The 15,318-nt window shown below is 39.8% G+C and overlaps 1 protein-coding gene across 1 annotated transcript in view; it reads left to right on the forward strand.

Annotated features, from left to right (window-relative positions):
• LOC146461691 (GATOR2 complex protein WDR24-like) overlaps positions 1 to 15,318 on the forward strand; it is an 18,380-nt gene continuing 3,062 nt past the window's right edge. Inside the window, exons 1-23 of the mRNA XM_085086629.1 lie at positions 1 to 140; positions 1,830 to 1,943; positions 2,052 to 2,165; positions 2,986 to 3,063; positions 3,713 to 3,819; positions 4,121 to 4,186; positions 5,105 to 5,161; positions 5,596 to 5,727; positions 6,498 to 6,601; positions 7,187 to 7,284; positions 7,993 to 8,215; positions 9,210 to 9,336; positions 9,943 to 10,026; positions 10,372 to 10,561; positions 10,659 to 10,760; positions 10,848 to 10,919; positions 11,584 to 11,678; positions 11,774 to 11,808; positions 11,939 to 11,992; positions 12,555 to 12,657; positions 13,864 to 13,926; positions 14,398 to 14,500; positions 14,955 to 15,040. Coding sequence (XP_084942755.1) covers positions 68 to 140; positions 1,830 to 1,943; positions 2,052 to 2,165; positions 2,986 to 3,063; positions 3,713 to 3,819; positions 4,121 to 4,186; positions 5,105 to 5,161; positions 5,596 to 5,727; positions 6,498 to 6,601; positions 7,187 to 7,284; positions 7,993 to 8,215; positions 9,210 to 9,336; positions 9,943 to 10,026; positions 10,372 to 10,561; positions 10,659 to 10,760; positions 10,848 to 10,919; positions 11,584 to 11,678; positions 11,774 to 11,808; positions 11,939 to 11,992; positions 12,555 to 12,657; positions 13,864 to 13,926; positions 14,398 to 14,500; positions 14,955 to 15,040 — 2,280 coding nt within the window. The 5' untranslated portion in view covers positions 1 to 67. The remainder of the gene's footprint in view (positions 141 to 1,829; positions 1,944 to 2,051; positions 2,166 to 2,985; positions 3,064 to 3,712; positions 3,820 to 4,120; positions 4,187 to 5,104; positions 5,162 to 5,595; positions 5,728 to 6,497; positions 6,602 to 7,186; positions 7,285 to 7,992; positions 8,216 to 9,209; positions 9,337 to 9,942; positions 10,027 to 10,371; positions 10,562 to 10,658; positions 10,761 to 10,847; positions 10,920 to 11,583; positions 11,679 to 11,773; positions 11,809 to 11,938; positions 11,993 to 12,554; positions 12,658 to 13,863; positions 13,927 to 14,397; positions 14,501 to 14,954; positions 15,041 to 15,318) is intronic.

Below are 15,318 nucleotides of genomic sequence, written 5' to 3' on the forward strand. Positions count from 1 at the left end.
GATTCGTTGGTGCGGGGACTGGGTTCCAGAGGAGATTTTCTTTTCGGTTTCTCTTGCTGCAGATGCCATGAGCTTCTGGGAGGTAGTGGAGAGACCGACCGCTCAAGAAATTCAAGAAATGGCCAAGATCCAGGAGAGGGGTAAGCTTATTTCATTCTGCTCTTTTCTTGTATCTTTTTGGAGTTTGTATGTGATGTTTGAGAACGAATCGGAGCTGTTGGGCCGTCTGTTTTCTTTTCTTTTCTTTTTTTGTCAATAAGCTTATTAAAGCTTACTTTCCGGGAAAGGACTTCGTGATTTTTTTGCAAAATCCCTCTGAAATGAGAGCTTGGTGATTTAGGCTTGATGATCAGAGCTTTATAACGATTAATAAAGAAATGAATTGTTGAAAATCGGTGGTTCAAGTTAGTCAAAATAGAGAAGGTCAAACCTGTTCAGCTTGATGTGTTTCTGCATGCAGGGAAGTCAGCGAATTTCGGTTTCGTTATGCTTTTTACAATTAAAGTTAAGCCTATATTAAAGTTGTAAATGAATGTTTGTACGTCAACTGAGATATGTCTGCTTGCTAGGGAGACATCGTTGGAAGAGGGTACTATTAAATTGTAACTTGTACAAAGAATGGTTTTGACCTTCACGGGTAAAACCTGGGGACATGTCTGGGCTGCACAGATACGATCGAGTTTATTTGTATAGGAGTAAAAGGGACATTAATAGAAATAATAATTAACAATTAGATTATGAGCTTGAGATTTCTATCACGTATAGAAATCGAGAGCGAATAATCTAATTGTTTTAGTATAAATCTACTAGTCGTTCAAAACTAAACAAGTAAATTATCTATTTCCTCATCGCAGACACAATGAACAACAACAGCAACAACAACAACAACAACAATTTATTTGCAGACACTTCGAAAACGCGAAGAGGTCTCCGCCATTTTGTTGAAAGCCGCTACTCACTATGTATCACAGAATAGATAGCGAGTAGCGTAGCCAATCAGAGATCGGCATTCATGATAGAACACTAGTAGATTTATACTAATTATTATTATTAGCCACAGTGATTTATGACTCTCTGATCTGTGTGCACACTTACAGTGGAACCTTGATTTAACGAACCTCTATATAACAAAGTCCTTGGTATAATGAATGATATTCTCCAGCCCAGCCTTTTAAGATGTATGGAAGTCAACCCTTAATTGATGTAACAAACCAATTTCCCTAGTCCCGGCTTGGCACTTTGTTTAGTTGAAGTTCCACTGTACAATGAAGACGTAGGGATAATGGAACAAACTGCTCAGAAACAAACATAACGTGATTAAGAATCCCAACTGGCAGGAGGCAGACCTGCTGGCTATTAACAAGCGCAGCCGAGGAGTTAAACACGGGGTTGCCGAGAAACAACTCCAGCTAGTGGCCAGAGCGGGACTTCAGAACCTGGGACCTCCAGACCTCCAGTCTGGTGTCCTAAATGCTCGACCATACTGCCTCCCCATAATTCATTTGAAGCACTTTAGAATACATGTAAGAATATGAAAGTATTCTTCAGAGGCACATTTCTTGTCGCTTTTATCCCTTGCATCAGAAGGCCTAGAGCATTCCTGCAAATGTCCACTTTTAGAGGAAATTCATGAAAAGTGACCACAGTTTTACCTGGGAACATGATATTTTTAGAATACCTGCTTTTGAAGAGCTTTGCTAATAGTTTGCCAGAATACTATGAAATTTGATTATTAACTAAATATTACAACAGATAGCTGATGTATGAATTATTGTAATAGTAGCGGCTGTTGATTTAATCAGTTTGTGCATTTCTTTTTCCCTTTTCAGGGGTTGGTGGAGGGTCTTTCAACTTTTCTACCATGTGCTGTAATGTCGATGGAGCTCTAAGCTCCTTGAGTACATCAAAAGATGGATCTCAAGTTGTGGTGGCCGGTAGAAATGGTGAACCTCATTCAAACTTCTTTAAGTAACTGCATGTGTATTATATATTTTGTACCTTTTTACTCCTCTTATTAAAGTAAAATAACATGTCTGTTTTGTTTGTTTTAGTTTTCAAGGTGATTGGTATTGAAGAATCTCAATTTGTTGAGAAAACTAACCTGCGTGTAGGAAGAATTAACTTGAACTTCTGCATAACGGACGTCCAGTGGCATCCAGTAGATGGTACATTAAATTAATATAATTCAGACATCATGTTATTACCTGTTTCTTGATCATTTCCCTTTCATTTCACTCCAGTTAAGGCCCGGTTCAGATGCCAAACTTTTCATGAGCCGAACCTCATACCTTGAAGTAAGTACATGAAAAGTTCGGCATCTGAATCAGTTGAGAACGGCTGTTTCAATTTGGAACAGCTCAGCCGTTCTTCCCGCCTGGCTCAGCCAGGAATTTCAGCTTTGGAACGGCTTTGATTCTGATGTCAAACTTTTCATGAGCCGAACCTAATGCATAAATTATTATAACGTATTTCAAATAAAAAAAACATAAATTAAAATAGAAAAGAAAAAAAAACGCTGACATTTCGATTGGTTTTGCTTCAAGTAAATTAACATCGGCTAATTAAGTTCGGCGTCTGAATCAAAAAGCGGGATTTTCGTGATTTGGTCCGCCCTTAATTTGAATTAAGTTCGGCTCATGAAAAGTTCGGCGTCTGAACTGGGCCTAACTTGCTTAATACAGATAAATCAATTAACTTTGTTTAACAAGGGTGACACTTAACAGTCTGTTGTGACTGACAAACCTGTGGCCCTCAGATCGAATTGGAATTTGGAAATGCTGGTTTTTTAAGGAGAGGGGAAAATCTTCATCACAGTATCGTGGAGTTATCAGTCTAGCCTGGACATTCCTTTTTTGACTATATTGTATTTTCACAGGTCATTTTCACAGGGATCTGATTCATAGTTAGTTGCAAATTACCCATGCCAGCGGCAATGTTGGTAATTCAGCATTTGTGATGGTTGATGTATCATGATTCTTTTTGCAGATCATATACTGGCTACTGCAGCTGGAAATGGCGCTGTTGTGCTTTGGAATTTGAATAAAATTACCAAACAGAAGCAAGGTAATAATATTTGTGCCCAGATTTCTTTTTTTGTGTGCAAAGACATTTAGCATTAACTGACTAGTCTATTTTTAAGTGTACTCACGTATTTTATCTCTTGAAATGCCATCAGAATACTTGAAAGAAGATTTGTCGCATGTTATACATTTAACTATCAGTGATGCAATACGTTATTGCTTGTGACTGGTAATTTGAAAATCTAAAAATAACTTAACTTGTGAAAATGCTATTTTACAGTCAGTATGTTAGTTAGATGCCTGGGGTGATGGACTTCAGGGGCCAGAGACACAAAGCCTTCTTATGCTAAGATATATCTTCAATTGCATATGAAGTGGAAAATAATTTATGCCTATTTGAAGGGCCTTTCAAAGGGAACAAGAATGGCATTTTCGTTTTTTGAATATCCTTTCTCGTTCCAGATATATTTCAAGTTTTTTTTTCAAAAATTGATGATGTCACAAATCGTCTCAGTACAAGGAAAAATCACAAAATCAAGAATATCATGGGAAATATTGCACAAAATGGTGGCCTCAGTGGAGTCCTGTAAAGTGAATGTGAAATGCACCAAGAAATAGACAATGATCACATGGTATTCTCATTGATTTTTAGATACTAATATGTGACAAACCATTTTGCTCTTTGCTTGCAGAGATGGTATTCACAGATCACAAGAGGACAGTCAACAGGATTCAATTTCATCCTTACGAGAAAGATCTTTTGTTGAGTGGATCTCAAGATGGAACAATGAAATATTTTGTAAGCATGTATTAAATCTATCCAGACCTGTCAGATCACCATTATTCATGGTGGTGATTAGCTTGCATAACTTACTAGGGAAGGGTCATCTTATTTTTGTGGTGGGGGGTTGGGCCATTGTTTGTTCTGCATGAATTTTTTTCACGTCAAAAAAACTTTGTATGAATTTTCTGTCCAACTAGCTCTTGCAAATATTTCCTTGTTTTGTTCTAATGAAAATGTAACTGTGATATTTTTCTTTAGGATGGACAATGTTGAAAAATGCCTCACTAACTTTTATTCACTGTTGATACCACTACAGGATCTTCGAAAACAAAATGTTGCTTGTACTTTCCATGGGAAATCTGAAAGTATCCGAGATGTTCAGGTAATAATTATTTAATGCAAATTTTTGTGATTATTTATTGACAGTAGTTTAAATTAAAGTAAATTATGTTTAATAGTTACTCAAATGAGTTGCCTCTTTTAGAGCAGTTCAATTTTCAATGAATGCAGTTTTAAGCATTTAGTTGAGTAAATGCTTCCTGTCCCATAAAGCCCTAGTAGGGATCAATATATTGTTCTCCTTACAAATCACTACTTCATCAAACATAACTCAACTCGAGAATAAAGGAAATGATCACCAAAGATAACATGCATTGATCAATAAACAAATTCTCCCAAATAGTACCACTAGAAATACTTGGAGAAAAGTGAGGATATTTGCATGTAGACATGAGTGTTATAAAAATTAACAACAACAACAACAACATTTATTAACTCACACTTTAACTAGTTACAGAGGATGACGTTATATACATAACAGGTTAATTAAAGAGAATAATAAGAAAAGTAGTTTAGGTAATTGGAGCCTAGAGGCTAAAGGAACCGTAAGGTTTTCGAGTTAACCTCTAGTAACTATGTACAGTTAATTTTCATAAAAAAGGAGCAACGGAGAAGAAAGAAAGCAGACCCAGTTTATAATGCTTAATAATATTATAATTTAAAAGTGTTTTAATGCAATTCCAAAGAGTATTGTTTAAACAGCAGATATTGTTTTACTTCTTTGGCAAAAGAAAATGTACTAACTAAAGATCTTTTAAGTAATGAGGGATATCATGCCAGAAGTCAATCGCCTGATAGGAAAACATTTGTTTCCCATGCAGTGTTGGTTCGAATACATGGTTTGCAGAAATTTTGCTTTAATGCGTACCTTGTGTTGTATGTTTGTCGGCTCTTGGCATATTGAAATAGGTTATCAAACACCTTTGGTATAAGAATTACTGGTATTTGGTTTCTTTGACAGTTCAATCCATTTGATGGACAAACAATTGCAGCAGCTTGCGAGAATGGTAATATTGAGGTAAACTTTCAAAAATATATTGTTTGGCTGTTACATTTTTGTCTTTTTGGTTGACATTTGAAGAACTGAGGGCATATCTGCATATCTGCATATCTGAGGGCATATCTGCCTCATCTCAAGATTTGCCTCATTGTTTTGCATGGGGCAGCCTACAATTTACTTCTAAAACCATTGCCCCACATATTTTCTTCATTTGGCCATCATTTCACAGGCAATGATACTGAAGTTTCACCCGATTAATGGCTAGATAATTATGAGAAAAAAATGTGGGGCCATGTCTTCTGTTGAAATTGCATGCCAACAAAATAGAGCAAATCCGAAATTATAAAACTAAATTCAACATACGATAAGGCTGGGTGAGGTTTCTGGGTGAGTCAAAGACTTCTTGATCTTAAATTAATTTTTTTGAATTATTGTCCGATTCTTGTTGGCAGTTGTGGGACAGTCGACAGACCAACTCTCCAATCAACCAGTACATGGGGCACAATGGACCTACATTTGCTATTGACTGGCATCCAGAAGAGAAGAACTGGGTTGCATCTGCTGGCAGAGACACAATGGTTAAGGTATCATGATCAAGGCTGTTGTATTTTGGTAGAAAAAGAAACCAGTCGCTGTACCCAGAAGAGGGGCGGGGGGGGGGGGGTACTCCCTTATATTGGCTGTATAGGTATGTGCGGCACCAAAGGGTATGGTTTTTCAGCCGCTTTGGTCATAAGTAGGGTATCAATTTTAGCCATTTAGCCGCCATTTTGGTAATAAATGGGGTATCAATTTTTGCACTCTAGTCTGGAATTCGTTTTTTTTTTTTTGAAGAAGGTACTTCTTCATTATGGTGTTTACAGCAACTGTGTACGTGCCACAACGGCTTGTCACGTGCTCCAGTCACACGCTGGACTCCATGGTTTTTTGAACTGAAGTTGACCAGACACTATCAGGTTATAAATTTATAGGGTACCAAATTTTTGGTCAGGTCATAAATAGGGCAGGGAAAATCGCAGATTTTGGTCATAAATAGGGTAAGGGTTTTGGGAAGCGGGCCGCACACCCCTATCCATTTTTTTGGGGAGTCCCCCCCCCCCTTCTTGGGTTGCTGTATCAATAATAAAAAAAAATATTTTCAGTGGTTAGATTTACATTGCAGTCAATCTACATCATAAATTATGTCTGACTGGCATACTGCATAATTCCAAATAAAGGTCTTCCCAAAAATACCCGCACCTTTGCAGCACCACAGTTTGTTTAGAAACTAACTTCTTTATCTATTTGATATGATTTTATTGACAGCTCTGTATTATATTTATCGCTAGTAAATGTATTGATGTGTTGTACTTAGGTGTGGGACGTGTATGGGAAAGCCACTCTTGTGAACACTATTCAAACAATATCCCCTGTTGGTCGAATCAAGTGGAGACCACAGAGAAAGTTCCAGATTGCAAGGTATGAATGAATGAATTACTTTATTTAGTGTCTGGGTTATTTAGCTACATGAACTAATTAGAGACACTACAGATAAAGTACTACTACTGTATTTAGAAAATGATAAATGCTATACAATATAAATTTGAAATAATTTTAAAAACTTGGTAAAATTACCAAGCTACTATGAAGTCCCACTAGATAAAATATATGGCTGCGATTCCAGGCGGAATGCGGAAGTAATTTCAGTTAAAATTCCAGGTCATGGCTCAATCAGTGCATTAGTATTTAATCAGTGTATCACTATTATACAGTATTATACAAGTTATAAAAGCCAAACGTGAGATTGGCGTTTATGTTTTCTTAAAAAAGTTGGTGGGCAGGTGAGAATAGTGCAAAATAATTCTGACCTTTGATGCCAACGCAAAACTACTCAATTTTACTGAGAAACTGAAAACAGCGAGCGGCAAATGTAGTGTAAACATGGTCACGTGGTCATTTCTGCCGTCAGCCGTTTGCCGTTTGCTGTTTGCTGTAAACGTAATTCTAAATGTCTCTATTAACGTGGTGCTTAACGTCTCAAGATGACTTTTTGTTCGATTTTAGCTGTTCGCTTATTGTGGATTTTGATATCCATGTCTGGGACATCAGAAGACCTTACATACCGTATGCGTCTTTTAGTGAACATAAGGATGTTGTTACAGGTACTGACAGTAGTGTTAGAGACGTTAAAATGCTTATTTACCTGTATTCCACTCTGAATTATACTGTAAATGATATGTTCTACAGGTGTATGGCCTTTCTTACACTTACAAAGATGATGGATGAGTGGATTAACCGATCGGCAATGTATGTTAAAGTGTTAAAGTGAACTTATGAAATTCCTACTGAGCGTTAGCCCTAGTAAGGAAATGGGAGATCGCACGAGGCAGGGAAAAAATCTTTGACATCGGCGGGAATCGAACCCACGACCTCCCCCGACCGGACTTCATCGTCCGTTGCATGCTGAACCGAGTGAGCTACGAGGCCAAACGGGAGCAAGTCGTGGGTGATTGTGGTAGTAATTGTGGCAAATGTGAATGTAAAGGGTACAAATGAATGTTGTGCCGCTAGCACTAAGGACACAAATGATGGATAAGAGAATTCAGTTAACTCTGCAGTGTATGTTAGAGTTCTGAGGTGAACCCACGAAATTATACTTACACTTAGAAAGAGTCAGCCGTTACAACGGCAATCCAAGCAAAAGCGTCCTTTAAACGTTAAATTATTTCAGCCATTTCGCTTGTACCATAAAATTGAATACTTCAGTGTATTGTAAATGGGCCCTGACTCCCGCCATTGAAAACAAAAATCTACAACAATCTAACTCAAGCGAAATATTTTTTAATAGTCGTGAATCAATCTTTTGACAGGCATCCATTGGCGACAGTCACTCCGAAACAAAGACCCGTATGTATTTTTGTCATGCGCAAAGGACTCCATGCTGTATCAGCACGTGTTCAGTGATGCGCAACATCCAGCAGACCACGCGCCTCGGGTTGGCCTGTCAATCAATGTCAGTGGAGATATCAGTTTTGCCTGCAGTGACCAGATACCCAAAAGACTTTCTGTACAAAATATCACCCAGACCAGGCCGTAAGTCTTGTTCAGCTACGGAAGTGGCCAGGAATACATTTATTAAATTTGAAACTCTTTCAATGGGGAGCAGGAATGGCGCAGTGGTGAAAACACTCGCCTCCCACAATTGTGGCCCTCGTATTTTTTCTTTGGCTTGAAGGCTTAAATTAGAATCAGCTTAGAAGTTTTTCTTAAAACTGAAGCTTCTTAGGTAAAGCAGGAATAATTTGTTAACAAAAAAAGCAATCAATGAAAACATCGACTCTTCTTTGTTTCAGTTGTTGGAATTAAAGGAAAAGTAATGAGCTTATTCTTCGAAGTTTTGAATACATTGAATAAACAAATACGAAATTAACTACTGTACGTCTACAAGTCGAAATAAAACTAATGCATCAGTCAATTCCAGCTGTGCCCATCCCCCCGGGCAATAGTGGGGCATTTTCCCGCACTGTCCATCCCGGGGGTCGGGCATTAGCCTTCTAACCAATTACCCCGGGGCATTTGACCATCTCACTTTTTTTACCTTATAACATTTTCGCTTCTAATGACCAGTTCATCGGCAAATTCAATAAGTTTCTTCTAGAATACGTCTAGATAGAACGCAAATGGGATGCTAGAGCTGCAGAATGACCTATTTGGCACTAAATACGGGAAACATGACCTAGCTGGGACTAAATTTGGCCTGACCTACCTTAGATTTTATTGCAATTAAGTCGAGAAAGGAAGAAAACAAAACATTTTTGAGCCCCTACACCGGGGTATTTGAACAACGTTTTGTCCCGGCTGTGGGGCATTTGCCAGCATATTTTCAAAATATCCTAATTCCCGGGGGTTGGCCCGGGTGGGGGGGGGGGGGGATGGGCACAGCTGGAATTGACTGATGCATTAATTTGGGGTAAGTTGGATTTCAAGGTCAAATGATCACTTTCATTTCTTTTCCACGACGCCCTCCAGTTGTTTTCATAAAGATGATTAATTACCATCCGCGTGTATTCATTTTATTTTTGCACAGTCGAGGTGGTAATAACATACTCATGCCACAAAATAGTACAGCGTCTCACCGCAAGTTTCAAGATATGGCTGACAATGTGTGCGAGGTCAAGAGTTCGCTTGTTGTTCATCAAAATACCAAGTCGACGGTGAGTTCATTATCGCTCCCTGTACAGGGATGCTGTACGTTAACCAGTGTCTTGTTGACGTGATTTCATGAAACTGGAGATGGAAGTTGCCTGATTCTGAGGTCGCTCTCTTATGAGGAGTGTGGAAGAGAACGAGCGACCTGGGTCTCACTGAGAGTCAGGATAGATTCAAAGAGGGATGTGTCTAGAGGCTGAAGCAAAAAAACGCCAAAAAACACGATCCTGGACAACTCAAACCATGTCAAAGCGGATTCTGACCAGGATGGTGGAACGGGATCAAGTTAACGGCAAATTCCTATTTAGATCCCTGGTATAGACTTGAAATTTCAACACTGAATTGATTGAAAAAACCCAGCAATACCCACTGTAGTTCGAATTTACAATTTGACAGTACCCGAAAAATGGCAGGTCTGGAATAAATTAAGAAGACAGTAATGAAAAAGCAAAGATGACAAGGAGGATTTCTTTTCTTCTCCGACCCAAAGGAAATGGCTTGAGTGAATCGCGGATTTCCTTTTTAAAAGGAGTTCTTTAGTTTCTTGCTTTTGTCATTATACTTTCCAATACAACGCAATTTGTGGCATTGTTTTTGCTTTTTTCATCCAGAAGGAGGATTGGTTCCGTATCCTTGCACAAAGCTATCAGCTGAGTGGACGAAGTTATTCTGATCTTTGTGAGCACAACTGTAGCGTAAGTAACCACAGATTGTTCGAAGTCTTGTTTTTTACACTCTCATTGAAGGCTCTTTAGCTTATGTGTTGATTGTGCAGGTTTATGGGCCCTCGAATCTTGAAAACCGCTCAAATACCGCGGACTATTTACAAGGCTTTTACCTCGATCAATCCAAACAGTCACTAAAATGGTCCCGGCATACTCTCTAACTGTACGCCGAGTTTCCAAAATTGTAACTGGTCAAAAGTGTTGGCTTAACAGAGCTGATTTTTAAACACAAAATTAATACCTGGAGGACATGCTTTTGTTTAGCTGTAAATTCCTTCGTCATTGTAATCTCAAAATTTTCTTTTCTATCTATAGGTTGCTACTAAGCTGTTGATGCACGAGCATGCGCAGACGTGGTCTGTTTTAAAAACTCTTTATAGCAGTACGGGAGGGCCTGGCGCTACAGCAGCAACGCTGGCACCCAGTACAAAGAATGCCTTTGTGACCGGGAGTCATGACAGTGGTGGGGGCCTGAGTACAACCGGAAATACAGAACCTGCTGCTGGTAAAACAATAAGCCAGCTAACTTGTTTATCCTTTGAGATTGTAGCAATTTTTGGTGGCAATGGTTTCAAAGCTTTTGGCTTTTCTTTATCTTGTAGCTGTCGCAAGCACGCAAAGTAACGTTCAAGTCACTTCAAATCCGAAATCATCTTCTGAGCCAACAGTAGCACAAAACACTGGGCCAGCAGCAGAAACACAAGGTGAAAAGCGTGTCACTTAATAACACACTTTTGTGTGTCACGTCAGAGTTTCATTCCATTGTTTGTTGATTTTTGCTCTTGTTTCAGATGATAACGATGATGCATCCTCTTCAATCAGTGAAGGCGGAAATCCAAAGCTTATGAATCTTACTGTTCGAGGTAATGAAAGCTATTGGAAATACATGTTAAACCTTATCAAACATAAAGGCATAAAAAGATGCATTGAAGAACTAAGCTACACCAAACCAGCTGACATATTGGGTCAGTTATTAAAAGACAGTGTAGACGGTTTTTTAAGTTAGACTATGTTTTATGTATGTATATTTACTCAACATAAGGTCATTCTGAGTGATTTGATTCCATTAGTTTTTTATTATCATAGACCTTTGTAATTAATTTAATTATAGATTTTGTTTTGTAAATTATACACGTAATTCAGTCTCCGGACTGCGAGGTGTTTTTTTCAATAAACGATTTTACTACTACTAACAAAACCACGTTCTAAGCCATTTTCAATTTTGCCAACAATCATATCTAAACATTGTCTGCTGCTGACGGTAACAAGAAGGCTTGCATCCCAGACTAAAAAAACTATTTATCTACTTAAAATAAGCCACTTATAAACAGATTTGGAGGCCAACTGATTGTCTTAAGCCGCGGCCTAAGTTAGACTCTGTTTAAATAACTGGCCCTTTGTGTTTTTTTTCATTTTTTTTAACCAATTAAACAGCGAATGGACAAACCGAATACTTGCAGCAGGAGACTGAATTGTTTTTGGAAGTTTGCTTTACAGTAAACGTATGCTTTATTTCTTTTTATACAGATTTTATGTTCAACGAAGATCAGGATGACATGCCGTTCTCGTATGATGACTCAGTCCCTCTCGGAGACGCACCAAGGGACTGGACACTATCTAGCGTGAGTCCGCAAGTTTTACTATCCCTAGGACAAATAAGGGCATGCTTGTAGTTTAATTTGGGTTAAAATCAAGTTATTTCTCGGTTGTGTTTCAGGAAGCTTTTGAGCCCCGTGCAGCGCTAGACGACAGGTAAACCAATCTGATGTATTCTCATATTGAGTATAACACAATCTTTACTCGAGATTTTATCCAAACAAAATCGTGATCTTTGTGTCTTCCTTACTCTTTCTTTCTTTCTTTTTTTAAATTTTTTGTTCAGGCCTACTTCCCCTTCACTGGATCAAGAGCCAGACAGACCCGAGTCACCCACCAGGTTTGTGGAGTTATACACTTTACACTGCTGTTTAACAGTTTGCTGAAGTAGACAACCACTGATCTGTCCTTTAGTACCTGCAGTTCATTCGCCTCGAAAGAGAATGAAAACAATAGAGAGATTTGGGATCGTGTTTACGGCTAACAGCAGATTTGTCTTTGCGTTTCCTCAAAAGAACTGATTAGTAAATAGATAGGAAGACTCGGTGCAAAATAATTCTTGCCTTTGATGCTAACGCGAACTACTCAACTTTACCAAGAAACAGAAAACGGCCAACGGCAAACGTATGATAATCGTGGTCACGTGGTCATTCTTGTCGTTTGTCGTAAACGTGAGTACTTTGGAGTAAGTTTATTCGTCGGATTCCCGTATTTCTCCCACTCCACTCACCTTATCAGCTCGTACACGTTGCCAAACTCAGTTTGCTATGGTGATGTCCCAGTCACAAAATAGCGTATTACTAACGGTTGCTTATAGCACTTCTTTTAATCTTGCATTGGCGTCGGAGTTCAGTGTAAACCAGCTCTTTCGGCTTATTTCACTTGTTTCATTTTATGTACAGCAATATCGAATCTGAATCATTAAGCGTCACCAACGCCAAGTCCCTGGTTGATTCAAGCATCGGTGAATATCAAGGAATTGACTCGTCCTCAAACAAAACTTTAGTAAGTGCATCAAATCCACTACTGTGTTTCTGGTCTCTGCTATGCTTGTTTTTTGTTTGTTGCTTCCTAATTACTGTTCATGAATATCAAACCAAAGTGATCATATTTAGCCAATCACAACAGTGAACGCAAATAACACAAGCCTGAGGAAAGACACAATCAGTGTCGAGAGCGGGAAAACCTGCAACCAGCACCAAGCGCGGGAAAACATGCAACCGGAGCCAAGCGCCGGTAAACCTGCAACCAGTGCCAAGCGCGGGAAAACATGCAACCGGAGCCAAGGGCGGGAAAACCTGCAACCGGTACCAAGCGCGGGAAAACATGTAACCGGTACCAAGCGCAGGAAAACATGTAACCGGCTGTAACCGGTACCAAGCGCGGGAAAACATGTGACCGGTACCAAGCGCGGGAAAACATGTGACCGGTACCAAGCGCGGGAAAACATGTAACCGGTACCAAGCGCGGGAAAACATGTGACCGGTACCAAGCTCGGGAAAACATGTGACCGGTACCAAGCGCGGGAAAACATGTAACCGGTACCAAGCGCGGGAAAACATGTAACCAGTGCCAAGCGCAGGAAAACATGTAACCGGTACCAAGCGCGGGAAAACATGTGAACGGGACCAAGCGCGGGAAAACATGTAACCGGTACCAAGCGCGGGAAAACATGTGACCGGTACCAAGCTCGGGAAAACATGTGACCGGTACCAAGCGCGGGAAAACATGTAACCGGTACCAAGCGCGGGAAAACATGTAACCAGTGCCAAGCGCAGGAAAACATGTAACCGGTACCAAGCGCGGGAAAACATGTGAACGGGACCAAGCGCGGGAAAACATGTAACCGGTACCAAGCGCGGGAAAACATGTGAACGGGACCGAGCGCGGGAAAACATGTGAACGGGACCAAGCGCGGGAAAACATGTAACCGGTACCAAGCGCGGGAAAACATGCAACCGGTTCCAAGCGCGGGAAAACATGCAACCAGTGCTAAGCGCGGAAAAACATGGAAGTAGTGCCAAGCGCGAGAAAATCCATCCTTTTTTCCTTCTCCAATCAACACTTGTGTGTCCTCCCACGCTTTAACAATGTTTTAAATTGCAGTTGTCCAGTTGATCATCTTAATACATTTGGTCACTTTCTTTAACTTTACGGCATTTGTCTAATATGAGGAACTTTCAAACCTAAAATACCTCATTTCCTTGCCAGCCGCTCCCAGAGTGGGATTTCGCGTCACTAGTCGTGGAAATGCTTCACCATTTGGCAGACGAGGTACGACACTGTCTATTTCGAACCAATTGTTCTTCACTCTATCTGATAAGTGTTCTTGCCAGCCATCTTTGTAGGCAGAGCTCAGTGAAGTGACTGTCAAACAACTTTTCAGATATATTTCCTTGTCTATAGTCTGTAGCTTTCTCCAAACGATTGGAACGTCAATGAAATAAAGGAGCAACAACTTTTAAGTTAATTTTACCACTTTTGTGTTTGTTTTTGTTTTTAGCGAAACGTACGTCTTCGTGGAGTGTTTTTAGTACACAGTAGTTTCAGATTGAAGACCGAAAGTGTGCTGTGATATAGATAGCGTTCTTTCCTGCTGTGTCGTGGTTGTCAGTAAGATAGCATGGAGCTAGGAAGAACCGATAAACTATGGCTTTCGTGATTTCTTTCTTGAATTTGATAACTCTTTTTTAAACAGCGTCAATTCAATTAGCTGTGTGTTTATTAAATTTTGTTTGTCTTCAGGGGGATGTGCAAATGTGTGTATCAGCGTTGATTGTCCTTGGAGATAAAATTCGCGCTAGAATAGATGAGCAAACGCAAGAACAGTGGCTTATGTCTTACATTGGTGAGTGCTGTGATTTGTACTCTAAACTAAGGATTACTAGCCTCCATACCGGACACAAGAGTTAAATGTCACGCGCGAGTATTCCGCGACGTACGTGTAGGAGGTACACGGGTTCCCTTGTGACTTACACGTGGCTCTCGGGCTTGCTATCACTACCTTCTCCGACACAGTAGCGTCTGAATAACAAGGGAAGAATCCATCTGATTTATATGCAGTACTTCGAGATCTGGCTATCGCTTATGATTGGTTGTCAAATGTTTGAAATTTGTTTCAATCAATTACAAGCACTTCGCCGAAGTAGTGTTACGTCACACTATAGAATCCCCCTTTCAGAAAAGGGATAACGGCTGGAGTGAAGAACAAACAAATAAACAAGCAAACATAACAAACAAGATTTCTTTTTCCTTCAACTTGCTTTATAGATAGATAACATGATGATTTTGTTTTTCAACAGATTTACTTGGCAGACTTCAGTTGTGGTCCGTGGCGACGGAAATAATTAAACTTTCCAGTTTGCCAGCGGTTAGCTCATTAAATCAGGTAATGACACCGCTTCCGACCTCCTCACACTTCCTTCTAGATGGGCTCAAAAATGTTAGACTCGCCCATAAATCGAGTTTAGGAATGTATTTCTCAGGCCTAGGGAGCGAAAAACCAAAACCAAACCAACCAACCAACAAACAACTATGGGGAGCACGGAGCTCTACTCGTTTTCGTTCCCGAGTTGCGCGCAACTCTTTAGCGTCTCGTGATTCTTGTGCCCGGACTTCTTAGACCAAACAAGAAAAGAGGGCTTCAAACTAGACTGATCTTTCATT

This window comes from Pavona decussata, unplaced genomic scaffold, assembly GCF_977016875.1.
Source record: "Pavona decussata unplaced genomic scaffold, jaPavDecu1.1 SCAFFOLD_195, whole genome shotgun sequence".
Classification (NCBI taxonomy): domain Eukaryota; kingdom Metazoa; phylum Cnidaria; class Anthozoa; order Scleractinia; family Agariciidae; genus Pavona; species Pavona decussata.